The sequence below is a fragment of the Gymnoscopelus microlampas genome (genome assembly GCF_963454915.1).
Source record: "Gymnoscopelus microlampas genome assembly, chromosome: 2".
Taxonomy (NCBI): Eukaryota; Metazoa; Chordata; class Actinopteri; order Myctophiformes; family Myctophidae; genus Gymnoscopelus; species Gymnoscopelus microlampas.
Genome location: NC_139939.1, coordinates 15,053,939 through 15,081,919, shown reverse-complemented (window position 1 = coordinate 15,081,919; position 27,981 = coordinate 15,053,939). Strand labels below are relative to the sequence as shown.

General features: G+C 42.2%; 1 protein-coding gene across 6 annotated transcripts in view; it reads left to right on the top strand.

Annotated features, from left to right (window-relative positions):
- Nucleotides 1-846: 846 nt before the first annotated feature.
- The window catches only part of LOC311059735 (uncharacterized protein), a 46,398-nt gene continuing 19,263 nt past the window's right edge, over nucleotides 847-27,981 (top strand). For 3 of the 6 annotated variants that reach the window (XR_014602194.1, XM_084077774.1, XM_084077773.1), the window contains exons 1-8: nucleotides 2,020-2,176; nucleotides 14,071-14,116; nucleotides 16,215-16,374; nucleotides 17,583-17,637; nucleotides 18,062-18,143; nucleotides 21,438-21,553; nucleotides 22,660-22,828; nucleotides 26,344-26,477. Coding sequence is in view for 4 of the 6 variants with exons in the window: in XM_084077774.1 (XP_083933900.1) it covers nucleotides 2,141-2,176; nucleotides 14,071-14,116; nucleotides 16,215-16,374; nucleotides 17,583-17,637; nucleotides 18,062-18,143; nucleotides 21,438-21,553; nucleotides 22,660-22,828; nucleotides 26,344-26,477 (798 nt within the window). In the remaining 2 variants the exon portion in view is untranslated. Of the gene's footprint in view, nucleotides 963-2,019; nucleotides 2,177-2,536; nucleotides 2,597-14,070; nucleotides 14,117-16,214; nucleotides 16,375-17,582; nucleotides 17,638-18,061; nucleotides 18,144-21,437; nucleotides 21,554-22,659; nucleotides 22,829-26,343; nucleotides 26,478-27,981 lie in introns of those variants that run through there. The other 3 variants (XM_084077776.1, XM_084077775.1, XR_014602195.1) reach the window with 3 other exon arrangements.

Genomic DNA, 27,981 nt, shown 5'->3' with positions numbered 1-27,981 from the left:
AGAGCACGTGAGACAGAGGGAGACAGTGTGCTTATGTGACAGAAAAAATGTAACTGATAGCCTATTGCACAATGCTTATAGAATATGTTCACTCACACATCTCACTATTTTCTCACTCCCTTCTCTCTTTACACTATTTTCTCCCTCCCTCCCTCCCTTCCCTTTGATTGTCTCTCACTCACTATACCCACCTCCTCTTTTATTGGCAGATAGGCCTACTATATCTGATTTATTTCCAACTTCTGTGAATGCTTGCAGATATAGCAGGCAATGCCAGTAAGTAGAATGACAATGATGTCATCATTGTCTGTCTGTCTGTCTGTCTGTCTGTCTGTCTGTCTGTCTGTCTGTCTGTCTGTCTGTCTGTCTGTCTGTCTGTCTGTCTGTCTCTCTCTCTCTCTCTCTCTCTCTCTCTCTCTCGCTCGCTCGCACGCACGCACGCACGCACGCACACACACACACACACACGCTTTATAACATAGATCAGCCTCGTATTATTTTATTTTGAAAATGCTTTTCACCGGAAGTTGTTATTTTTTCCCCCTTGCTGTTGGGCAGCGTTGCCATGTCTGCCTATTATAAGTGACTTTGGGCTTCTTTTTCTGTAAAGTTGCTTGTAAATATTGGTTAGTTGCGCGGGTTGCTGTTTTTTTGGGCTTGGCTTGTTTCTAAAGTGTACTTGCTTATTTAGGCTTGCTTCCACATTTGTAATTATTATCTAAACCAGTGGTTCTCAAATATTTTTAAAGTGCTCATGTGGCCAGGTTTGATGGTTATGGTTAGTCGCTTCTTTTGGGCTTGTTTTCCTACACCCGGTTGCTTGTTTCTCTCGCAAAACCTGGCAACACTGCTGGTGGGCTTGTCGCGGGGTTACTGTCTGTCGCCAGCTGCTGCTGTGTGTGTGTGTGTGTCAGTGGAATATAAAACTAACAAATCTGCAACATCTGGATTCGCACAACAAGGTAAACATAATATCCGTGTCAAACTTTTAAAACTGACTGTTGTGTTGTACGTGGAAATTATCCCACAGAAGTCCTGGAGACTAGATAGATTTTTACTCGCAATAAACTGCGCAATAATTAATTGCTTTCTTTACAAAGCTCGCCGGGTTTCATTTTACGCACAGCGGATAGTGTGTTTAGAGTTGGATCCATGGTTGCAGGACCGGTTTGTGTGCTGCTTATGTGTGTGTGAGAGTGTATGTGTTTTGAGGGGGGGGGGGGGGTCTGGACTGCATGCATATTGGGGGGTCCAGCAGCCGCGTTGCGTGCAAAGCTGTATGGAATGGAGGGTGTGTGCGTGCGTCTGCTCGCTGTGTGTCTACGGATCTCATGTATCTTCTCTTCACTTCGTCCAATGTGTAAATCCCTCAGATCCACTGTAAACTAACCGTGGTGGACCTGTATGTATGTCTGATGGTTAGAAAAAGCAACCGGTACGTACGGAGCATTTAGATGTTGTGTGTAAGTGCTGTGGTATTTGGGCCGGGCGTGTCTTCTATTGGTGTTGCCAGGTTTTGCGAGAGAAACAAGCTCAAAAGAGGCGACTGGATCACAGCTATGATCTGATGTTTTCAAAAGTATATTTTGAACAAATGATGGAATTTTTGTGATACATGATTTTAACAACACAAACCTTGTATGTGGGTCACTGGAACAAAATAGTTTTAGATGGGGGTCTTCCAGCCAGGACAAATACATATTAATTTGGAGGTCCTTGACATGAAAATGTCCTCTGAACCACTGGTTTCAACCATAAAAAAACAAAACAAAAACAACATTGGAAACATGCCAAAATAAGCAACAGCTACACTTTAGAAACAAGCCACAAAAAAAAATCGCAACCCGCAAACTACCAAAATGTACAAGCAACTTCACAGCGAAACAAGCCCAAAGTCGCTCATAATAATAAGCAGACATGGCAACCCCGCCGGGCGTGTCTTCTATCCTTTGTGTTATTTAGTTGTTCCATGTCCTGAGATGCCATCCTCCTGAGGAAGGAGAGGAACCTCCCTCTTTTATGGTTGCAGGGGCCCAGCTACTGTAGGCTATTATTGTGAATATGAAATGTTAGGAAGAAGCCATAACTCCTCGGCGTTTCCTCTAATGGCCTGAGTTGTGTTTTAATCACAGGCAACACGATGCAGAGGATGTGTTTCACCCATTGTTTTCAACAGGTAGGCTGCAGTAAAAATGCCATGTCAGTAAGCGAAGCTGTGAGCCACCCAGGCTGTTGAATTAGTGAAATATTGGCATATTTCCGATACTGTATACTGATCTAGCTAGCCTATTATTAATAATGTATATATATATATATATATATATTTTTTTTTAATCATTTTTAATGTTTTGGGTCATAATATGTTTGGTCATGTTTGTGTTCTATATTATTATAATTATAGGCTACAATGATCAAACATTAATGTGAAATAACTATCAGCTCATTCATCCATGCATATTAACACATTATGTATGGTTCTGTTATATAACAGTTTTTTTTCCTACCGTTTTCTGTTATTCCTGTGTTCTTACTGCAGTCTAGCATAGACATAGTGAGGGAAGGTGGTTGTATGACACTACATTGACCTCACCACATTGTAAGTGCATACTGTACCTTCAGGACTGCTCCTGAATATTTCAAAAAGGGCTTTCTTTTAAGATGAGCAAAATGCCATCCTACTAGTCCAACCAAAAAGTGGTCCCATTCTTCACTTCTAGGACCAAAAAGCTGTTCAAGTGAATGACAGCAAAAAAGCCCAATGGCTCATTACAGTATACTGTACATCAGTGCTTATTTTCAGTTTCACCCCTGTAACCAGGGGCCTGTATGACCCATTGTTTAAGTCAGTGGTTCTTCAAACCTCTTAATTTCAAGGACCCCCATAACTATGAGGGCGTACACATTGTACACTCTCTGAGTTACAGATCTGTAAGGGTCCATTTGTGTCCCTGGACCCCACTTTGAGAGCCATTCATAGTTTAAGTTCAACATCTCTAGTCTTCAACATGGCATTTGTAATTGCCAGCCCAAGGCCCTTTAATATTGTAACATTCAGAACTGTGGTGGGCTGGCAGTGGCAAGGGAGGTCTATCCACTTTCCCCCCAAATGACTGAATGAACTATTTGGGACACTTAGCAGTGACCACACCAATGGAGAATATCAGGAGAATAAAAGCACTGTCATTGTATTTACCTGGATCATTAGACTTGATTAATGGGGCAGGGATAAGTATTGAACACTGCAACATGACACACTGTGCATCATATATCCTTCCTTAAAACATTTGTTACATATTTTAACCATAACAAAAAATTCAACCTCGAGATATTGGAAATATTCTCAGTATTTTCTAATTCTATCTAATAAATAATTCACTAGAGTCATCTTCTCTCCATCTCTCTGTTGCTTCTCCATTAGTTTCTCAAGTCTGACTATCACTTCCACTCTTAAATGGCTACGTCTGTAATTCCGCCTGGTAAAAACAAAGTTGTAACAGGAATCAGCTGTCATGCTTTTCAAGTGTATTTGAGATAATTAAACCAATCGAGGCGCTGTGTTCACCAACATGAATTTAAAACCATTTAAATTTCCATCTCTGCTAAACAATAGGCTTCGACTAATTTGGTTTCCAGTAAGAGTTATTTACCTGACTGCAGTAGAGCTCGACTGATGAGAGATTTTTAGGTCCAATGCCGATACTGATTTTGTAGAGTCGTAGAACACTCACTGATTACCAATGTTTTTAACGATATTTGGAAGACATTCAACTTAATAGCAAGCAAATACAAAGTATATTAAAGCTATACTACTGTAGATAGCTTCAATTAAATATATATATAATTGTATATACTGTATATGAAAAATAATAATTTCATTCATTATAGGCAAACGTTTTCAAAAGTTTTCAAAAATAGCAGATCTACAAACTCACAACCACTCACTCATGTGATGCCTTTCAACAAGAGTGAGTGGTTGTGAGTTTGTAGATCTGCTATTTTTAAAAACTTTATATATATATATATATATATAAATAAACACTCTTGTTGGAGGGCATCATAAGAGTGAGTGGTTGTGAGTTTGTAGATCTGCTATTTTTTTAAACGTTTGAAAACGTTTGCCTATAATTAATGACATGCCCAAAATAGGGACTCCAGATTGAAAGTACTTAAAAATCAGGACACAAAGACTGCATAATTAATCCTGTACCTGGCCTGTAGACCCGTTCGCAACTTCGTGTGAGGGGAGTTTCTCACTTGAACTGAGTCAATGGGTACCTAGACATGAAAAATCAAAGAGGTGCTCGTCCGCCATAGTGCCACGAATGGCGCAATGGCTAAATCAAATATGGCTATGATGAAAATCCAACTTTTTTGTTTCTGAGTGTATGTAAACATGCAATACCTCCATTTTGACTAATTTTGGGGTGGGGAATTCATTTCTGATATTGTTATGACCATTTTGGGTGATTTTGACCTTCATTGACCTAATTTGACCTAATTGGGTGTTGAAATGAGCAAATAAAAGTGATATAGACCTACAAAATGACATCCAAATAAAATCCTAACACAAGATCAGATAACAAATTCTCTCAAAGTGCACCATATGTGTGCATGCAGGTTAGTGTGATGGATTTTTACAGGGGGGATTTTCAATGTTTCCATGGCAGAATATGATGCACGGAACTCCAGCAACACGGCACCCACATCGGCGAGTGTCACACTTGCCTGCACACTTGCATACTGTGAGCAGACTTGGTGGTAAGGCCTTCAGACACTTTGATGGCAGGAGTGTGCCAAAGTGCTCCTCCCACCCATGTTCCATTGGTGCTAGGCTTGCCTCGGGTTACTTGGCTGTCGAAAGCAGGTGGCAAGCCCTATGCACCTGAAAGGCACCTCTTTCAATGTGGCCTCTGATCACACTACTTGTGGGAGGGAGAGCATCAATTCCAGCACTGGCACTAGTATAATTTTCTACCCTGAGGTCATCAAATGTCTTGGCTGTTGTACGTGACCTGGCCCCTGGCCAGACACGTACCAAGTACTTCCCTGCCAACGCTGCGTCTTGTTCGGTCAAGGTGTTTGCCTCTCCAAAATGTGTCAGATATTACTGCTGCCAGATCTCCTTCATCCCCAGTGCTTGGAAGTATGGGGTGTAGTATAAAAGTAATGCAAAGGTGTCTGTGTCAATGGAGACTACGACAACTCTCTTGCACTGTTTCACACGAACAGCCCACTCCACATGCACCACCAGCCTGGTGTCAGCCTCTTCAATCCAGTTCAAGAGGTCAGGGATCTCTTCGCCACAAGCCACCTTTGCTGGGAGCACCTCATCATCAGAGACAACAGAGCTGACAATGATGGTAGCATTGCCACAGGCTTGATTGCACACCATATCCCAAATAACAGCTGGAGATTCCGCTTGTTCTCCTCAGATGCCCAGAACTTGTCAAGTTGCTGAGGGATAGGCGTGTGTCTGTTCATGCCAATGATGTCGATGCCTGTTGAGTCTGTGCGCCGCATGCGCTCCCCTTCCTTTAGAGACCTCTCAATGTAGGAATCAAGCACAAGATGCATGAACTCTGGCTCTTGGTAGAGGGATGATGTTGAGCTGTTGATGGCGTTGATGACAGCACCTAAAGTAGGTAGTCGTGCTAGTGGCATCTGCCGCATCTTCGACATGAAGTCTACGACAACGTGAGTGGCAAGAGTAGACTTCGGACTCCATTGGGTGAGGTCAAGTCCAGGCTCAATCTCACTGACACGTTTTGACTTGTTGACATGAGCTGGAAGGTCACCATCAAACAGGGCAGATGCTGGGAGCACATCATGAGTAAGTACCTGCCGGATGTTCATGCCCCGCTCCTTAGCAATGTCCATACTCCTATCGTCTCAGCCATGTCTTTGGGTAAGACTAACTTCTGCTCCTTCATAATGGTTGTTGGTGTCTTCTGTGGTTGCTCGTTGAACTGAGGTAGCTCCCTCTTTGATATGGTTGTGCTCATTTTCTTGGTCTTCTCGACTAACCTCTCCTGCCTGCATGAACAGTAGACACGCTCCCCATTTTTGAGACAATTGAGCAAGCGTGGAGCGACCCTTCTGTCAACAGCCTGCTTTGTGAGCAGATTGTGCAGTGGCACGGGCACATTGACCGTCATTGAGTATGGGTTCTGCCGCTCTAACACGAAGTCCAGCACCTGAGTGGTGCTCAGTGCATGCTGGAGATGGCATTCTGTCTGTTTCATGGTGTGGTTGTTGGTGAGAAGGTTGAGGACATTGGTGATCGACCTAATCTCGTGAAACAACAGCTCGAACTCTGCCACAGCATTTGCATTGTGTGTGGCTCCTACTACATAGGGACCTCCAGGACCCTTTGACACTCGCTGAATGGTCTGCTCGACCTCCATGTCACCTCCTACAGCGCAGAACCAGCCTTGGCGATCCTGAACAACCGACTGGCCTATATAGAGAAGTGCCGGTAGAGCTCAGGATGTGTGAACTCTAGCACCTTGATTTGTTCAAGATGCCATGAGCCATGACGCAGGTAGTTTATGCAGTTACATTCTGCAAAGATCGGCATAGAGTCCTCGACAGTAGCAGCATGTAGATTCCAGTTCCCTTCTCTTTCAGAGACTACAGCATTCTTGATGACGGCCACCAACTCCAGCCAAATTCCAAAAGATTGGCAGAGCTCTGACTTGACCTCACACTCCTTGTCAAACTCAAGAAAGTCCTGATTCAACTTCTCTACTTGTCCAATCAGGGCCTCAAACTGCTGAATGACCGATCTGCAATGTTGATTTGCAGCCAGCGTAGAGTGCAGTGCCTCTACCTGTGCAAGGACTGGATGCAGCTTTGTCCTTGTTGTGCCAGAACATCTCCCACTGGAGTGACCTACTGTAAACACATCCTCCACAATCAGCATCAGCCCGGACATAATGGCTGCCGTTTAACATTGACTCTATCACACCAGGTCCAAACACGGCACACTCAACCAGTGTGTCATCCAGGCCAGAACCTCAAAGCCGTTTTCCCTGGCATCTGAGCAGAACACAAGTCCAATGGAAAGGGCCCATGCAGAGGAAGAGATCCTTGAACTGTTCTGTCTCGTGCAGGTAAATATCTACAGCCGAGGTGAACACACCTTCATCGCACCATATCGTAATTGATGCCCGATTTAGTTGTCTACGAACACTCTGGAAGTTCATGAGGCAATTCCTGACGGTAGCAGGCTCAGTGATGGGTCTTGGTATGACAGGGAGGAAGCCAACGCGCATTATCGGCACCACAGTAGATGAGACAAGTGTGTGCACAGCGGCCCATATAAGAGGGTCTCCTGCTGGTGCACCACAGCGGATCAAACTGATCAAGAATTCTCTCTTTACAGATACACTTCGGGCAGTTGGCATGTTGAGTAATGTTGCTTGCTTGTTTTCAGGATGCAGCAACATGTCTGGTGGCAGGGCAGGTTGAACTACTGGCTTGGCATGGGGAGGTATCTCTTGACATGGCAACTTTGTCTGCAGGATTGGATCAGAGTGGCTTAATCCTGTACTTGACACTGGAGGCTTATGAAGGGGTCTGTTCACGGTGGCATCTTGAAACGGTACTAATGCTGCATAGTGTGAACCCTTGGTTCGGAGAGTGATGATTTATCAGCGTAATCTGAGTTGTCCATGCCTGCCATAGTATAATCTTCCCTAGTGAAAGTACTTGGTATGGGTGTCTCTCCAGCTTTTGAGCATTTCACAGCATAGCTAGCGAGAAGACTGTGGGCAGATCTGATGGTCTGGTAGCTCGAACAGGAACCAATCCGGTTGAAGGCTGTGAGAAGGCTCTTGCTGCGATCTCTTGCATAAAGGGAATGGCCAAGCATCATATGCAATGGTGTTCGCTTCACTCCACTGTGAATGTTATACACAAGTATTTGGAAGAGACAGTGCAGCTGTGTACTCTTGTGATCTCTCACCCAGTTCTCCCCATGGTCAAAACAAGATCAGAAATGCATTATACATGTCAGAATTAGTTGAATTAGACTTATTGCACCTGTTTTTAGTCCTAACAATGGCCAAGTTGTGGCAAGGTCTTCGGAATAGCAAAATGACCTTGACCATGACCTTCCAAGGTCAAAATCACCCAAAATGGTCATAACAATATCAGAAATGAATTCCCCACCCCACAATTAGTCAAAATGGAGGTATTGCATGACTATATATACACTCAGAAACAAAAAAGTTGGATTTTCATCATAGCCGATGGCGGCCATATTTGATTTGGCCATTGCGCCATTCGTGGCACTATGGCGGATGAGCACCTCTTTGATTTTTCATGTCTAGGTACCCATTGACTCAGTTCAAGTGAGAAACTCCCCTCACACCAAGTTGCGAACGGGTCTACAGGCCAGGTACAGGATTAAATTGCAAAATACCAACCGTCCAACCGCCAAACCATAAAAAAAAGGAATCAAATAATGTCCGATATAACAGCCAAACAGATACAGTTATAAGTAGGCACTACGAAATGGAAGTGGGGAAATGATGTGGCATACGCTTTATTTTCGACAATTTTTTTTATTCATAAATATTAAGAAGGGTGATTTGATTTCATTGCAATTATATGGAGGCTCATTGTTGCCTGTTGAACTGTGATCAATGAAGTTTAGTGAAAGCAATACATGCTACGGTAGCACTTAACCACTGAACCAGTTAATCATAAAAGAATATTCTCATTAACTTCAGAAATAGCCGATATACAAGCTCATAATGACATGCCAAAAATTGGGACACCAGGAGTGGTTAGGCTATGTCGTCTTAATTGTCTCTCTGGTGGTTACTTGCTGGAAAGTGGAAAGAGGAAATGCATGTTGTCTTGTGTTTATCTCCACACACTATGTCTGTCTGTGTTCCTGTGTTAATCATTTAATGCTGGCTCGGCTTTCATGCAAGTGCCAATTAAAGCAAATTCCTTGCGTAAACCTCATGCTAATAAGTCAACAAATTCCGATTCTGATGATTAAATTATTCACACGACTAACAGGCAGTGTGACAGCATTTCCCAAAGCTTTTAATGACTGTTGCTAGTGCTTAAATAGTTGACAAGGTTATCTCTTATCTCTTCACCTTTCTCTCTTTATCTTTGGCTCCATGTGTAAATGTTTAGACAAAGAAGGTAGTTGTAAGACTGCTATCTTATAAAATCAACATAACGGGCCGTTCTCGGGTGTGTTTGCCTGTCTTTTGAGTGTGTTGGGTGTACTACTATACTTGCGAGAGTCAAACGCCTCCACAAGTAAATAGACATTGGTCCTCCTTTATCAATGGAGTGTACAAACCGGCTTATATTTGAGCCCAGGAATGACCCTACTCCAACGACATTTATCAAGCAATCCTATACAGCCAATCCTAGCGTACGTATTGTCTGTCACATCACGTCACAGCTGAAGTGAGATCTGAGCGGGCCGTACGCTGAAGTCAAAGTCACGATAGATTGATAAATGCCGAAAATTGTGGTGATCTTGCCGTACGCCCATTGTGAGGACCCTTTTCCATGTCCTCACAAGATAAATGGTTGTTTTACGGTAAAAGAAAAGAGAGAAAAAAGTTAGGGTACAGACACTTCGAACTTTGTGTCTGCGTCTTTTTGCAATCAATGGTTTTCAATGGGAACAGAGCATTTTGTTGTCACTGCGCGGCTTTCCGCTCGTTGCGCACACCTTGTGTTTGTGCGTTTTATCCACCAGGGCGCCTCCAGTAGAGAGCAATTCTATATGGAGCAGATAAAAGCTTGATACCGTGGCTGCTTTTTGACTGGGATACCTATATCTTTTTGATGATTGGTTGAAGGACAGCCTTCTTTTCCCGTTGCTGCTATCCCTGCCCATGCTCTGAAAGAGTGGTAACAGATCTCCGACGCTGTAAGCAAGCTATTCTGGCCACAGTGGCCGGCCACAGCGCTCCTCAGATCGGCTATCACTGGCCGTAGCATCTACTGTAGATCTACGACTTTCGGTCACACCGGGACAGGGGACAGCTCGTTCGATCCGGGCTGGCAAGGCACATCCAATGGTGCCCGGCCCGAGTCTGTCCGTTGCTCCCCGGCCGGCCTGGGCGTGAAAGACTCTCCCGTGGAGGTCGAGGGACCTCCGGGGCAGACAGGACAGACATACAGGACTGCCGCAGCTTGTTTCTAAACAAACTATTCTAAACTATTTTGCCCGATAAATGGATCAAAAAATAAACAAACTGCTTCACATGAACAATGTTGGTGTAATTAAGAGATTTGATATGGGATATATGTTTATATACACAGATTTACCAATAAAAGAGAGTCGGAAAGGGTTCAAGGCAAGCATTAAATTACAACCTGGTATCCCAGTCCCAATGACATTACTTATGTCATTTGTTCTTGTTCCTCTCTTTCCAATCGGATTAGTCAAGAGGCTGCTTCATGTTGCTTCATACCCGGAGCTGTAGGACTTTGTTACTTAAAAAGACTGTAGCTAAGAAAACGATGGTGAACCGGTACACATGCAAAGAGATTGCTTTAAAAACTCCTTTTGTGTGATCGGGGCAGGGATCTGAAAGTGAGTGACAGGTGCGTATCTGATTGCATAGCAACGTGAAGACAGTGCAAGCTGCTCTGCTTTCTAGACTTCACAAAACGGGCACACCCTGCGTCTTTCAGCCTCCCAAAGTTCGGTCTGACTTTACCCGTAGGCTTAAAATTAGGAAAATATTCAGGTTGGGAGGGATAAGGGTTTGTATTACTGTAGGAATTTAGAGGCTGGGTTTAGGGGTTAGGGCTGGATTTATGGCTGATTTATACTTAGTTGAATGCCGGTGTCATGCACCGAAAATAGCAGATCTACAAGGTTGTACAGTAGCTCGGCTATTTTCGGCTTTAGGGTTATGGCCAAAACGGCCATACATTTTAAAGATGGCATTCATCAACTCAACGTCCAAAAATGTTGATGTCCTTACAAGTATAGTAATACAAGTGTGTGTGTGTGTGTGTGTGTGTGTGTGTGTGTGTGTGTGTGTGTGTGTGTGTGTGTGTGTGTGTGTGTGTGTGTGTGTGTGTGTGTGTGTGTGTGTGTGTGTGTGTGTGTGTGTGTGTGTGTGTGTGTGTGCGCGTGTGTGCGCGCCCGTGCGCGTATACACATGAATGTCAGAGTGTTGCTGGCCTATCTCGTAGAGCGTAATAGAGTTTACATGCCTGGAGAGGTTCCTAAGTGTTGGTTTCCAGGAAAGAGAAGGGGAAGTTTTACTGCAGTCAGTCTAGGAATTCCTCTGCTGGCCAACAGAGACATTCCTCGGGGTCTCCTCTAGCATGCCCTGGGCACACACACAATAGGGACAAAGAAACATGCCGACAGATTGGCAGACACACCCAAACACACACAAGAAGTGAGGTGGGCATTGCAGATTCCCATACAGTGCAATATATCCAGGCATCTACAAAAAATAGGTGAACATATATGCCACATATATTATACACATATACAGTAGTGTACCATTTTTATAGTATACTTTTGACCCAGTAATGGTCTTATAAGGGTTAAAAAAAATAAAAAAAATAAATAATATATATATATATTATATCATTGTTTTATATTTTATTTTAGAGGTATTAAATAGTCTTAAAAGTCCTTAAATTGTCACTTTAGAAATATGCAGATACCCTGTGTACAATTATACTGTACGTTGGTTTGTTTACTGTTGAGTGAGAAAACAATGTTGCAAATTAAGCAAATGTGCTTATTGGGGACCCCCAACCCTGGGGGTCCCGACCCACAGTTTGGGAACCACTGGTATATGTCAACATTATTATTTCCCCCCCACCAAAAAATAGGAAAAAAATGCAAGCTCACTTGTAGATCCACTATTTTCAGTATTTTGGAAATACATGGTAACTTACACTGTATGTTATTTCTGCCACCCCTTATTTCTTTTCTCTGAAATGACGGACGCCTCTGGAAGACTGTCAACAGAGAGGTGGAGACAGAGTAGACTAGATTAGAATGATGGAGGTGGTGGTCACATGACGGTCACATGGCCTGTGGTTGCCTGGGTCCACCCCTGTGTGAGCGGAGCGTGCTTTGTGTAGATTGTGTGGTCTGGTGGCAGCAGATTAATTACACATGACGGCATGACTAGAGGAATGGTGGCAGCAGGCTGGCATGCCTTCAAATCAATGTTATCTCAAGCTTTTGCCTCCATTGCATTTTTTTTTTTAATAGCAAAAATAGCAGATCTACAAGCTGGTGTATAGGGTTAAAGGGATATTTCACCCCATTTTTTTATTTTCTATCAATTACACACCCCATGAAGCCTTGAATTCATGGAGATTTATTTGTTTTTGTCGCATTCCTAAGCCAATAATTGATGACTGGTGGAAAGATGCTAATGTCTCCGGTAGGAGACTCAAAGTTGACACTTTGTGTCTCTGCCGGTCATCAAATTATTGGCTTACGAATGCGACAAAAACAAAACAATCTCCATGAATTCAAGGCTTCATGGGGTGTGTAATCAATCGAAAAAAAGTCATTTTGGGGGTGAACTATGCCTTTTAAGTGGTGGATCAGACTAATCAATTAAGTGGATTATAAAAATGTTTTATTCCTTCCGTATAGATTCGTTGATATGCAAGTCCCCCCTCGAAATGCTTCTTGATTACTTACATGAGCAAGATTAAGTCGGTTATTGGTTCTAAATGTTGATTTTGATATATCTTCGCTTAATTGCCCAGCCCTAGGCTAATCTGTCCAGACAAGTGAACCCTCGTAGTGTATCTTTGCTCACAGGAATGAGAGAGCAAAAAAAAACGGTGTGTTCCGGTCGTATCGTTTTCACCAGATAAGCGTACATGAATGATGTGGTATTTACAGGTGGAGACACAGATTGTGATCCTGTGCCAGTAACTCAAATTGATTTTGTATAAGCTCATAGCGATGATCTTGTATATCTGCTATTTTTGAATAGCTAAAAGTACAACATTTGGATAAAGGGGTTCAAATGATTGTAACGCTTTATTACCTAATTTTGACCCCCTGCCCCCTGGTACCCCCCCGGGACCCCACTTTGAGAACCAATGCCCTAGGGGTCCCCAGACCCCACTTTTGAGAACCATTGGCTTAGACAAATCCGCCCAAAGTGGGTTTGCCCGTCAAGTTTTTCCGACAAGATCATTGGAAAGTGAATGATTTAATTCAAGGAGTATTCTATCATTTGATGCATACTGGGTCATGGGTGGATAATAATGGATGGCTTCGGGGTCCACGGTGCAACGTGCAACATGGACCTACCCCGCTGTGGATCATGCAAAGATTATAAATCACGCCTTCACCCACTGACTCTTTAATGGACATCTGGCTCCGGAGTTGCTCATGAATAATAAACTAAGTTAAATGTGTGTTGACGTACGGTGACATTGATGTGCTGGCAAACCGCAGTAGTTTTGGCAGTAATGAGTCACTGATTAATTACAGCCCCAGACCCCCACCCCTCCCCCACCCGTGTCAGCTGTTGCACACCTCAACTGCAGCTACTGCCCATTTGATTCTGTTGAAGGTCCCAGAAACCAACGCTGCGGTTACTCACAGGCATGTTTGTGCAACACAGGAAATGTTTTCAGCCACGTGCCTTTTGCTACGTCTATATACTGTCATGGCTATTAATGTCAGATCCTGTGATTCATGCCATGGTCTTGAGTTAGATAAAAGACAAAGATCAAGGTTTGTTGTCTTGTCGTCTCAATCTGCTGCAGCCAGAGACTGGAATGACCTACAAAAAAACAACAACATAACTTTAAAACTGGACACTTTCATCTCCAAGTTGATTTAAGCTTTTGAAGTCTCTGTTATGGTCTTGTGTTTTTTTTTTATTGTTTTAAGCTGATTGTTGATTTATTTTGGACCCATTCTTCACATTTCCCCTCACCCTCAGTCAGGAGGCCTTACCTTTTGCCAGGCCGCTTTTGCAAATAAGAATTTGTTCTTAAACTTGCTTTGCCTGGTTAAATAAGGGTTAAACAAATAAATAAACTAACTCTAACACTCTCTCTCTCTCTCTCCAGATGATGTGGCGTCTTGTGATCCTGCTTGGCATTGCCCTCAGTGTGGGTAAGTAGGCTATCATCATGTCATCTGTTCAGCCCCGAATCTGCCTGGCCCACTCCTCTTTCCACACTGTTTGTCTTTGTTTCCTCAGCCTCCACACACATAATGCACACACAGTACGACCCAGAGTGTTAATTTAACACACACATCACATTTACACTTTTGGCTCCCGGTGAAAAATGCATGTTTTTCAGACAGTTCTCCCTCAATGACCATAGTCACACTCAGCCCTCCACACTAGTGGCTCATTATTTTTGGTTCATGATTTGTGATTTTGTGTTATTAAAAACTTTCTAAATGATTCAAAATGACCTGCATTCTTTCCTATTAAAATTAGCTTCAGGGAGGTCATTTCCCCCCCCAAATTATACAAAATAAATGAAGTAATTGAAAAACATGGTTTCCTTACGCATTAGGACAATATCAGTCCAGACCAGAACCAAGGACAGGTGTTTTCAATGAATCTATCATGGTTAATATAGAGTTTGAAGTTACAATGGGTTTGCATAGGAAGAGGGCGTGTCTGCTAAATATATAATACTGAATCAAGCAACTTAAAAAGTGTCTGGTGTTCACAAAAGCCTGAGTAAACGTTAAAATGACCCCAAACATGTTTGAAAGTGAAATATCCCTTTTTAAGTGGTTAAAGGTCTGAAATAAACACAAAACAGTAATTAACACAAAACGGATGATAAATAGTGCTGTCAAACAAGTCTATGAAGCTATCTATGAAATCTATGAAAAAGTTTAAACTGCAACACACTTTTATACAATATGTAGTGGGGGTCCCTGCTTCATCTCTCTCTCAGCTAATTGGCCCTTGGCCTGAAGACCCCTGCGCTAAGCTTTTGGTCACAGTGCTACAGTAGTTCATTCTAGCTCCAAAATCACCCCCGGTCCTGGGGGCTTGCGGAGCCCCCCACAGATGACAAGGGGAATGAAACCCTTGGGTGATTTAGTTGCTTTCCAGTTAAGGTGAAAAACGGTTAAAAACGTGGCAGACTGTATATGACTGACCTTATGGTACACTGTGATGTAAGCAACAACAAGTGTGTCAATGTGTGGCATTGACTCACCTGTTGACTACTATCTATGCTGCACATTTGGTGTGCAAGCATAGGCTCTTCTGGGCACAGCTAGAAAGCAAGACTGGCAAACTTCACTTGACGTCCTGTATCTATGTGACGTATGGGTCCACCCCTTTAGAAGGCCATAAGTAGGTTGTGAGTATTCATTCCAATGGGAGAAGTGAACGTGAACACAGATTATGTTTCCCCCATGGTCATTGTAGTGAGTAAATATTGGACCCATTCTTCACAAGCCACATAATTATGTACAGGACATGTTGACATTAACCCGTTAAGACCCGGGAACGCTTCTGTGTCATTTTAGATTTTTTGCTATAACCATTGTTTTATACTTTGGGCTATTAAAAATAGCAGATATACAAGCTCATAGCTTTTAGAAGAATCTTGAACATTTATGCAAATCTTTGAATACATTTGTTTTTTTAAACAACATTTTTAACTCAAATCTTTGCTTCTGGAGGTCCCTGGAACAAAATATTTTGCTTCAAAAAACGTTCGCTTCAAAAAAATATATTCAAAGATTTGCACACATTTTCACGATTTTTCAAAAATAGCTGAATAAATCTAAAATGACACGGATACTTTCCCGGTCTAAATGGGTTAAAATGGTCGATTTCAAAAAGAGAAATCAGGAGGAAATGATCTTTGTTCGAGACCTTTTTGGTGTCAGCAACAGGAGATCTCACGAGATCTAGCAACAGTGATCATACTGTAGGACGTTCGTGAGATCTAGCGTCAAACCGCGCAGACTTAGGAAACCGGACGTGTGTACCATTTCATACTAGTTACGAGGCTTGGCCGTGGCTATCTAATATGTTAAGGATCTTTGGTTAAATCTAACACGGCCATTATGAATTGTATTAGCTGCAGCTGCATTGTTTGCTAGTCTGCCAGGTGTTTAATCTGCTGTAGTTTTTATAACCTGAACTGGTAAACAAACTAAACAATCAACCTAGAGTTTCGTAACTCCTTTAACCTCCTCTTGTATCTTCATCTTCTTCTGCCTTTATCAGACTCCTATGGCATGCATGAGCGCGACGAACATGAGCGCTTGACCCACGGGCGCCAGTTGAAGATCTACCTGCCCAAGAACGTGGACAGGCTGGAGTTCACTCCGGCTGGTAGCCTCCAGGTGACTGTCCTATGGGAGGAGAAGGATTGGCACTCACACAGGTTGGGACCATCTCAATTGTCTGAAAAGGATTTGTGTTGTGCACCGAAATATGCGTCAGGGTTGATTGATATATAGGCCTATCTCAATTATTACATAATCGCAACTATTTAAAATAATCGCAATTATTTATTGCATAATTGGCATAATTGTCATAATCGTTTCCATGTTAAAAAAAATCTTATAGTTTCAAAAATTTTCAAAAATAGTGGAAATAGCAGATCTACAAGCTCAAAACGCATCGGCTATTTCCACTATTAATGTTTTCTTTTTTAAGTATAAAGTAATATAATGTGTATGTTATTTGTCATGCCAAACAGAAATGTAACTTATATTCATAACGTTCCAATGTTCAACAACAGAAACATAATTATTACAATTATTTGAGTGACAATTAATCATCAAGTCAAATGTCATAATCTTGACAGCCCTTGATTGATGGATTGAATGCAATGTCCAATTGACCCCCAATCGTAAGTCCTGTCCACAACTTGCATAAGGGATTGGCAATTTCTCCTAATTGTTTTCTAGTATGTATGCTAGCAGCACCGCAGGGAAATAATGGTGTGAACTTGCTTCATAATCACATGTTGCTGCTTTATATGGGTATTTAATGTGCACGTCAATATGCTTTGAAATGACTCTTTCATAATGAAACCAAGCTATAATTATACAGGTATCATCTTACAATAAATGTGTGAAATGACAGGCAGACGGACATACAGAGATACAGAGATCTCTATGATACAGAGATCTCTATGAGATCTCTATGGGTGTAAAAGGGACATAGACAGACGGGTACAAGGGATGCATCGTTCCCGACTTACATCGTTACCGAGTAGAACAGTGCCACTAATTCCTTAGTTAGGACATATTTGATTACGATGTGAATATATCTAGGCACAAAGAGTATTTTATCTGTACCTGTAGTACCTAGATCATATGGTTATTAATACCTTTATCTTCCATCTGAAAAGTTTTCTTCTTCATAGCATTCATCACAAAAAAAAACATAGGCTAGCTGGCTTTCGAGTCGCACGTAGTTAGCTTGCTACTTTACTGACCCTTATAAAGAATGGCTGGAACACATTTGAAAAATGAGATTGTTTGTGTGAAGCTACTTGTATTCTATTTGCTTTGTTTTGTGTTGTTGTTGTTGTTGTTGTTCTGTATTGCCCTGTTAAAGTACTTCATGTTAATGTGTCTTCAGAGGCAGAGGCAGAGTGACTGGAACAGGCAGCGACCGACGCTGGTACCTCGACAAGGTGGCCATGAATCCATGCCTTCAAATCATATTGTAGAAAGTAGGACTGGGCGATATGACTTCAATCAATATGATTTAATACGATAATTAAAAACCTTTGTCTCGATTACAATCAATGAACGATATATTTACGAATGGTGAAAATAGCATATCTACAAGATCACAAAGTGTCGCGAGAGCTTATAGATCTGCTATTTTTGCACAGCACCAACAAAGTATAATTCAGTATAATGGTTAATCAGTTATAAAAAACTGTTATAATTATTTTGCCGATTATTCTGATATATAAAATAAAAAACAGGTTCTCCACCATTTTCTGTTAATTGCCCAGCCCTAGTTAAAATGTGACAGATAACAGTAACGTTGCTGTTCCGTATCAGTTGGCATTGAGTATGTGTTGACGTGTTCTGCATTCTGTTTATCAGGTGACATTCGAGGATGAGGGAACATACACACGAAAAGACTTCTGGAATAAAGAAATCTCCACTGTTAAAGTGGCAATCGTAGGTAAGTCTGCAGTCCTGTTCTCCGCCGAAATAGCGGGATTGTTGAGGTAATAAATTGCCATAATGTTTTAATAATACCCTAGAAGGTGGTATGACAGTGGTATGACAGTAATGTCGGTACTCAATTCAAACTTTATTCAAACTTTATTCAGCCAAGACTCTATTTATGATTTTCAGCTTGTTTATTTATGTTATGTTGTGTGTTCTACACAACATAACATAAATAAACAAGCTAAAAATCATAAATAGAGGCTGACTCTCCAGTGTTTATGCAGCCTGGACGAGTACCAGAGACAGCTCTTCCTAGGATTAACTATTATCCTCAATAATGCTGTTCCAGGACTCATGCAGTCAGAACATGAATCCATACATAGAGTGCCTTAATCCATTAAGAGCGGGAACGCATCTGTGTCATTTTAAGATTTCTTTGGCTATTCAAAAATAGCAGACGTACAAGCTCATAGCGTGGCACCGAGTGCCTCGCTATGAGCTTATAGATCGGCTATTTTTTAATGCGCCCCACCGGAAGTCTCGCTAGACGAGATTTCAAATCTAAAAAAAAGAAGGTAAGACAACCGTGGGGCAAAATTCCCCTTTAAGAGGGCCTCGCATGTATGCATTCCACAAGTAACGAACAGGTGACTGGCACTATGCCACCTAGGACAGTGGTTCCCAAACAAGGACCCCCAAATTGATATGGATTTGGCCGTGGACCCCCATCTGAAAATATTTCCCCAGAAGGGACCCCCAGAAAAGAAGATTTGTGTTAAAAAAAAAATCTAAATTGTTAAACATTTTCAAAGTATTTTCAATATTATATATTATTATATTATATTATATATTCACGGTCCCCGGACCCCACTTTGAGAACCACTGATCTAGGAACCTTAAGCAGAAGCTTCTGTAGGCACAGGGTGCAGAATCACCCCCAGGCATTAACCCATTAAGACCTGGAACGCATCTGTGTCACTTTATATTTCTTTGGCTATTTTTGAAAAATCGTGATTTAAGGGTCCATTTAATTACGCAATATTACACGATTATTGACACGACAGTGATGCGGTCAGAAACGAGGCACAGACAAATTCCGCAAGCATCACAAGTGATGTGTTGGCTAACGCATTCGGCTGCAGACATACGCAGAACTCAGTCTATCTTACTGAGCTTAGCATAACAGATACTTATTTGTGGGTAAACACCTGTTGCTGATGCCGTCACATGGCCACACAATCTCCGGCGCTCGTCCCCTGGGCAGCTGATCTACAAGCTCAACGCATCCTGTTGCGATGCATTGTGAGCTTGAAGACTGGCTATTTTTGGGAAAGAGATTTGGTGTAGTTGGGGAAAAAAGGTAGGGAACAAAGTATAGACCCCTGGCGGACTCCGGTCAACAAAGTATATAGAAGTGGTTAATCGGTATTGGATTAGAACTTCACAATATCCAATATCTAAGACAATAGTTCAGTGTTTCGCAAAGTGGGGTCCAGGGACCCTCGGGGTTTCTTGAGGTGGTTCCAAATGGACACGTATGGGTCTGTAACTCTGATAGTGTACAGCGCGACATGTCGTGAGCTTGTAGATCGGCTATTCTCAGCAGGCAACCAAGAGTAAAATCAGCCATCAAGGCTCCGCCAAAATACAATTTAGTCGACTAAATCAACTGTAGATTTAGTCGACTATAATCTTATGATATTTAGTGGACTAAAACTAAAACATTTCAGATGACTAAAATATGACTTAAACTAAATGGAATTTTATTCAAAAGACTATGACAAAAATCAAAATGTGATGTCAAAATCATGTTTAAGATTATGAATACTTTATGCTAAAAAGGTAAAAAAGCTTTTGCTGGTAATCTGATTACATTTGATTGTGCTTCATAAGTGTCAGGTGTGTCTACAAAGGTCTAGCTGACCTGACCTGTTAATCTGTGTGATGTTTGATTAGGGCCTAATTAGTCTAGTTTGATGCACCTGTGTATAGCTCTGATGATGGCAAACAGTCTTTTAGTTCAGTTGGAGTCAGACACTGAAGGAAGCAACACAGTTTTTTGACCGTACATTTGACCCTGTAACCTTTTATGTTTTTCCAAGTAAAATCTTTTTAAGAAAAGTTACTCTGTCTTGTCGTTCGCGTACAAATACTTTTTTGTGTTTTCATGAGGTCTACTCCACCAAGTGGTACATGTTTTTAGAAGAATTAGACGGAGTGCCACTACAAACAGATTAGCTCAGTCGTAAAAAAATGCTTTTTTCATTTATGGCTTCTCGCCAAAATCAAACCAAATCTCCCCCTCAAACAATTTGAATTAGAGATCCATGCCTTTGTCTCATCTAGGCTGGACTATTGCAATGCCCTATATTATGGCATCGGCCACTCCCTACTCAAGCGTTTGCAACTTGTCCAAAACGCTGCTGCTCGCCTTCTCATAGGTACCAAAAAATGTGACCACATCACACCAGTTTTGGCCTCTCTCCATTGGCTTCCGGTGAAATATAGAATTGATTTTAAAATGTTACTATTTGCTTTTAAATCCATCAATGGTCTGCCCCCCCCCATATATGGCCGAACCTTTAACACCCCATAATCCACCCAGAGCTCTGAGGTCTGCTGACCAGTCGCTGCTGACTGTGCCATCAAACTTAACCCTCAAAACCAGAGGGGATCGCGCTTTTGCGGTGGCAGCCCCACAGCTGTGGAACAATCTCCCCCTCCACATCAGATCTGCTCAGTTCATCCAGATCTTTAAGCCCTTACTTAAAACTCACCTCTTCTCTCTGGCCTTTAACCACATCCAATCCTAAATGTTACTGTTTTAACTCTTATCTAATCGTTCCCTACCCTCTGTGTACATAGGTGTAATTATTCAATCCCGCTCTATGTCTCCTATATGCACACATGCAATGGGTTTTATACATGATTATGTGTTTTTTGTGTTCTTTTGATTTGATGTATTGTTTTTCTCTTTCTGTTTTTACCTGTGCAGCACTTTGGTCAACTAAGGTTGTGTAAAAATGTGCTATATAAATAAAGTTTGATTGATTGATTGAAATGGACCCATATGGGTCCATTTGGCTCAATTTGTACAGTCTCAGAGTTATGAGGGGTCATTGAAATTAAAACGTTTGAGAACCACATCACAGCCTTAATTGTACACTGCACATGTTGGTAAGACCAACATGTGTAAGATAGCCAAAATGGCCTCCATATGAAGATCTTCGGTGGTATATATGTCATGCTTTTCTGCTCGATAACAAGTGCCATTGATGAATCAGCCAATCTCTTTCTCCTCCAGCCAGGAGCGTATATTCCAAGTGTATAGCAGGAGAGTCGCTCAAAGTTGACCTGGAGGGCTTGCGTCTAGAGGATGCCAACCTCGACTTCTCTTCGGAGGCAGGAAATTATACACTGGTAGGTAGGATGGATGGATGGATGGATGGATGGATGGATGGATGCATGGATTGTTATGGGTAAATGTCTTGATGAGGGGGCATACTGAGAGATGTATGGATTACTGCAGCATTCGGAGGGAGAGAAATCCAACCTCTATTGAGAGGGGCCAGACCTAATCTGCCAGCTGCGAGCTTGTGCAGCTGCTATTTTTTAACATTTTTGAAAAATATTGAAAGTGTGTGAACTACTGATTTAGAAGGCATTTGTAGAATCGGCCTCAGGGCTTAATGGGTTAATTCATATTTATTATCAATGATACATTACATGTTCAAAATGAGGTTTCACAAAGACACACTCATCCTACAGTACATGTCGTCCACCTTGTATGTCCACTTCTGTTACTTTCCGGGAAATGTCAAAAAATAGCCTGTGTTATAATGCATTAGTCACACGCTTGTGTTAATACTTTTCATTAGTCACATATTTATAAAAGCTGATGACACACTGAACCCCTTTCAACCTGGCCTCCCTATTTTGGGCATGCTATTATGGGCAAATGTTTTCAAAATCCTGTGTTCATTTAACTCCCAGTCTATCCAACTCGAAAATGGCATTCAACCCATACCCTAGGTGGGGTTGGCGAAAGTGCCCACTCTGTGTGGATTTTGCATGTTCTCCCGTGTCTCTCAGGGTAGTTAATACCCTCACAAAAACATGTAGTAATCCTGGTCACTCTAACGCCTCCCCCATGACAGCCGGGGCGCCTGATGGAGGGGAAGGGAACTGGTTGGAATAACGTGTTCCTTCCACGCGCTACGTCCAACCAGGAAAACTCCCCCCTGTCAGGTGACAGGGGGGAGGGGCTGGTGAGGGGAGTGTAGTGCCCAGGATCACTTAGAAAATTGGCACCGGGTGAAAAATAAGGGTTACAAAAATCGTGGGATTAAAAAAAAAAAAGAAAAAAATGCATTCAAAGTTGTAAGCACATTTTGATTAGCGCGATAATATTGTTTACCGAAAATAAACTTGCCACAATAATCGTGACATGTCATTTTCACATTGTTCCATCCCTACTTCTGGGCATCTCTGCTATTCACACACACCCTCCACTCCTTTTCCCCCAGGTGAGAGACGGTGCGGCGGTGTCTCAGGACCTGGCAGACTACTTTGACCGCGTCAAGACCCACTTGCACAACATCGAGATCAGACGCGTCAACACCAGCGACGAGGGACGCTACTACCTCAAGGACAGGAAGACCCGCCTGGTGTCTGTCACCAGGATGGACCTGACTGGTGGGTCACACATTGCTCTAGTGTAGACACAGCTTGTCGGACTGCGTGTTTGTGAAACAAATTCCCTGGTTAGGCTTGTCCTGTAACCGGTGATGACATGGTGACAGCCAAGCTGCTAGACTCAGGGAAAAAAAATAAACCCTCAAGCCAACTGTGCAAAAGGCCATGTACACATACTCCATTGGACATACTCCATTGGACACACACACACACACACACACACACACACACACACACACACACACACACACACACACACACACACACACACACACACACACACACACACACAATCACTTAAACAGAAACTCATGCTTGTGGGTTATAGTAAAACATAAGACTTTAAATGAGTTAAAAGCACTGTCTGGAACAGCTAAAGCAGTCCTCAACCTTCATATCAAGGATCCCCAAATTGATATGTATTAGGCTGCGGACCCCCCATCTGAAAATATTTTGTGCCAGAAAAATAATATACTGTATGTAGACATTATTTGAATTCCCGAATGTGATGATTGATTGAATATTTTATTAGACAAAAAAATGTAAACATCACAATTGCATATATAATACATATGTACATATATAATACATATGTACATATACTATACATATAATATATAAAAGGTCTATCAAAAAAAGTCCTTGCGGTCTTGTTTCCATTGAGGTCCTTGGTATGCTATATATTAACTGCTTTTGCTCTATACCCCCTAGAACCCTCTTAAGAACCCCTGGGTGGTCCCCGGACCCCACCTTGAGAACCACTGAGCTAAAGATTTCAAACTGACCATGTTAAATCCACCATGGTGCAGTAGGTAGAAATGAGAGAACCCAGGAAGCACTGAGCCTGTATGTAATACAATCATGACACAAACAGGTTTTGTTAGCCATGGCCCTAAAATTCAGGCCAAAACTAACCTGCCTAGAGACCAAGATCAGCTCTGTTGTAAAGACTTTCAGACATTTAAAAAAATATATCATTAAATAGTGAAAATAGCATATCTACAAGACCACACCGCGTTGCAGCTATTTTCACATTATTTGAAATATGAATTAAATGATTAATTCATAATGCACCTTTTCCCCTTCCTAGAAATGTACTGGACTCAAAAGTACAATATTTTTTCTTTGAAATGAGTCATAGTCACAAGTACCCAAAAAACACAAATACTCAAGTAAAGTACAGATACTCAAAAAATCTACTTAAGTACAGTACTCAAGTAAATGTACTTTGTTACTGTCCACCACTGGTAATACAATCATGACACACAAAGGTTATGTTAGCCATGGCCCTAAAATTCGGGCCAAAACGAAGAGGCCTAGGGACCAAGATCAGCTTGGTTGTTGGTGTCATTCTTTGAGACCTCCCTATCAAAAACAAACCTGATCTCAAATTGAATTTAGGAGTCACATGTGGCTATTGAATTAGGTTTATTTTGAGAATGACACTGCCTGCACTGTTGGTGGACAGTTGACTTGACAGACTGCCATAGCTAGCTCTATTTTTAACAATAAATCTAGGAGTTAAAGCCAACAGGCTGGCCTATTTTTAGCTTTCCTGCACCCCACTCTCTCTTTTTTCACCCTGGCTACGTATCCTCCTCTCACGCCATTTTCCTGAGTGTTAAATTAACTCTGGGAGTGCAGAAATGGAACTTACGGGTCCATTTGGTTCCACTCTCCCTTTCTCTCACCTTTTTGTGCCCCCTTTCTCGCTTTCTTCCATTAAATTCTCTCTCTCTCTCTCTCTCTTTCTCTCTCTCTCTCTCTCTCTCTCCCCCCACCACCACCACCCCTTCCCACCTGTCCCCAGAGGACTGCATACTGACAATTGTCAGTAAGTGACAGTGACATGTGGGCTTTAACACAGCAGACGCATATAGACACGTGTAAAGTTTCCGCTTAAAGAGCTTCCAGTTCCAGTCTGACTATAGGATTAGAAGGAACTTGTTGGAATGCAATATGTTGATTGAAAATACCCCAAACTAATTCCCTCCCGTCTGTAAGCCCACTATCACACCACTGCAATGAGCGAACATGCCTCAACAGAAAATGTGCATGCTTGTGTATACAAAGAAAGAATGAACTAACAGGAGGTAAATATCTATTATCTACTTTTCTCACGTCCATTCCGACCTCCACGAAGTTAACGGAAATTCACTCAAACACACTTGTGTGAAATATAAAGCGCAGTGAGGAGTAAAACATTAAGAAAATCAGACAGTAACGCTTCAAAATAAATAATGGAAGGCATTCGCCGAAAATAGCCACTCTACAAGCTCACAATGTATCACAACATGTTTTGAGTTGAGCTTGTAGATTGCCTATATATTCAGCGAAGGCATTTTATAGGGGGGGGGGGAAGCACACAAAGTACACTGCCAACTCAGGTCTCTTTTACTTAGGAATAGAGGGCTTAAGTGGTTAAGAAGCGATGAAAAGACAGTGATGTTCAGGAGTCGAGGAACCATGACAGCAAAGAGGATCTCAGGCTGCGTACCGACTCATAAGGAGTTAATGACTCAAGAATGTAATTATGGGGGCCGGGCAATGAACTGCCTTCCTAAAACAGATAGGCAAGCAATCAGGGGAGTTCAATCAGGAGTCATGTATGTTCTCTCCTGCTTTCAAAGTCTAGCAGCAGCTCTCTGTCCAATTTGGAACCTAAGAAATACAAGTATGTGGGGTAATTTGGGCGTCTTTAAAATTTGAATGATTCATCCGATCATGGATGGTACTCAGATGATAAAAACATGTCTGAACAAGTTTTTTTTATGTGGCTTTATGAGTTTTAAGCAGGGATCAAATGAGACAACTGTTTTTGGCAACATACAGGCCACTCATGAGAATTGATCTAGATCAAACGCTACACCGCTGGTTCCCAACTGTTTTTGGATCAGGGCCCACTTGAAGATCTTGAAAGTGTTCATGGCCCGCCCATCTGACCACTTAACTGTTAAGTGGTCAGGTGGGTGGGCCGACACAAACTAAGTCGATTCAGACAATATAGACCATCACCAAACTCAGTGCTGTTTTTTTTTATATAAAATGTTAACTTTCTGTTGATTTTACTATTTGAAGATCCGGATCCACGGATCCAGTCTGGGTTTTCTTCCTATACAACTGGCAAAATCAAAGGAAGTTAACATTTTTATAAAAATAAAAAGAACTGGACTGGAATTGGTGTTGCTCTATATTGTCTGAATCAACTTTGTTTGCGTTTGTTTATGTGCTAAAAGAGCGACTTTGAGAGCTGTTTCAGCATATAATGTAAGTCAATGAGGAGCATATTTTCAATTTCTAATCAATGGAGCAAATATTTTTGATTTCTTGCCCACCTTTGGAGTTACATCATGGCAAGATAAATATACAACCCAAACCTTTACCAAAGTGGTCTTGCCCTTTAACTACTTTTGCTGGGGACCCCCTGGAACCCCACCAAGGACCCCTTGGGGTCCCCGGACCCCACTTTGAGAACCACTGCCTTTATTACAGTACATTCTATGTTTCTTCCACAGACCATCATGAGGGGGTAGGGGGTAACCCTCTCATGGCCCTCCTCTTGCTCCTGGGGATCCCGGCTGGAATCTGCTGCTGCTGTCGGAAGAAGATCTTCAAGCAGAAGTCCACCACCACCACCACTATAGTACAGGTACTACAGTGAATCCACCCGCTGCACCACTGATCCCAACATATTCTCACTCTCTGGCCGTACTGTTGGTGACGGCATGGGAAAGCATCTTGTCAATGTAATTCTGAAATAAGTATCATTTAAGAGAACTCATAGTTTTGTGTGTTTGTGTTTTTGTATCCATTAGAACAGCTGATGTGTAGCTATTGCAGGGAACATTGTTCTTGTTGTGACATGTACCATTGACCATGTAAGCACCCATTGGTGTAGATCAATATCTTCCCCAGCTGCAGTTGTGTGAGCCAACGCCTTTCCCTTGAAGGTGTGTGTGTTGTAGTGATGCGCGGGTCAGGTTTTTTTGGGTTTTTTTGTGTTGTGGTGGGGTTTTTTTCTTCCGTGGGTTGACCCGCTTCGCCCGCCCCACGATATTTGCGTCGTAATCTATAACCCGTCAACCCGCGGGACCTGCGGGCTACGGGTCGGCCCGCGCATCACTAGTGTGTTGGTATTTAAGTTGAGGTCAGTCTTGACATGCACTGAGTCGGACAGGGTTTCCATTGCAAGTTTGGCTCCTTACTCGAGTAAAAATCACTCATACTTTGCCTCAAAGTGTTTTTATGTTTGTTTTGATGTGACCGGAGCCCCCGTTGTCGTGACAGTTTCCCCCGTCAAGTCATTTTGCAACGTCCCGATAATCCCGCCAACACTGAAATGCAGGATTTACAGAATCGTAAATCATCATGTCCCCCGTCAGCATGCAACCTTGCCGGTACCCCTCGAAACGTCAAATATGGGTGTGAGAATGCACTGCTGATTCACAGTGCTGGTACTACACCCACCTGCTACAGTGGTTCTAAACCTTTTTCAGGCTGCGACCCCCCCAAAAGAATCATATTTGAACCGGGGACCCCCCCCACCCTAACAAGCACTTGAATTGTAGGAGTTGAGGCTTTACATTTAGTTGGAATCAGTTCCCACAGATAAATATTGTGAGAATAGTAGATCTACAAGCTCATAACGCCTCGCAACGCGAGGTTTGCCTCTTTCTTATATGATTTGACAATTTGGCCAATGTTTGACCAGTTTTTATAGTATAGTTTGTTGATTACCTTGATGCAGTAATGATCTTTTTTCATTTCATTTTTTGTTTTAAGGTCTTAAAAGTCCTTAAATTATCACTTAACTGTAATCTGGGGACCTGGGGGAGTGCAGGACAGGTACTTGCATCGACCTCCTACACCACTGGTTCTTCTGTTGGTTCTCCATGTCTTTTCCTCACTACGACAACATTGCTGCTGCAATGCTGATGCCAGAGACACCAAACGTTCTGTACCGTTCCACCCACAATGCCTCAAAAACATGATATCACATCTTGTTTTCGGTGCGTTGCGGGAAGCAAATGTGTGAATGGAATTCAGAACTGACTGTGTAGCACAGATCCCCCACAAGCATTTACCCGTATGCATACAAATGGAAGGCTGGTGTATTGTTGTGTCGTCTAATGGCTTTACGTGTAATTTGTGCT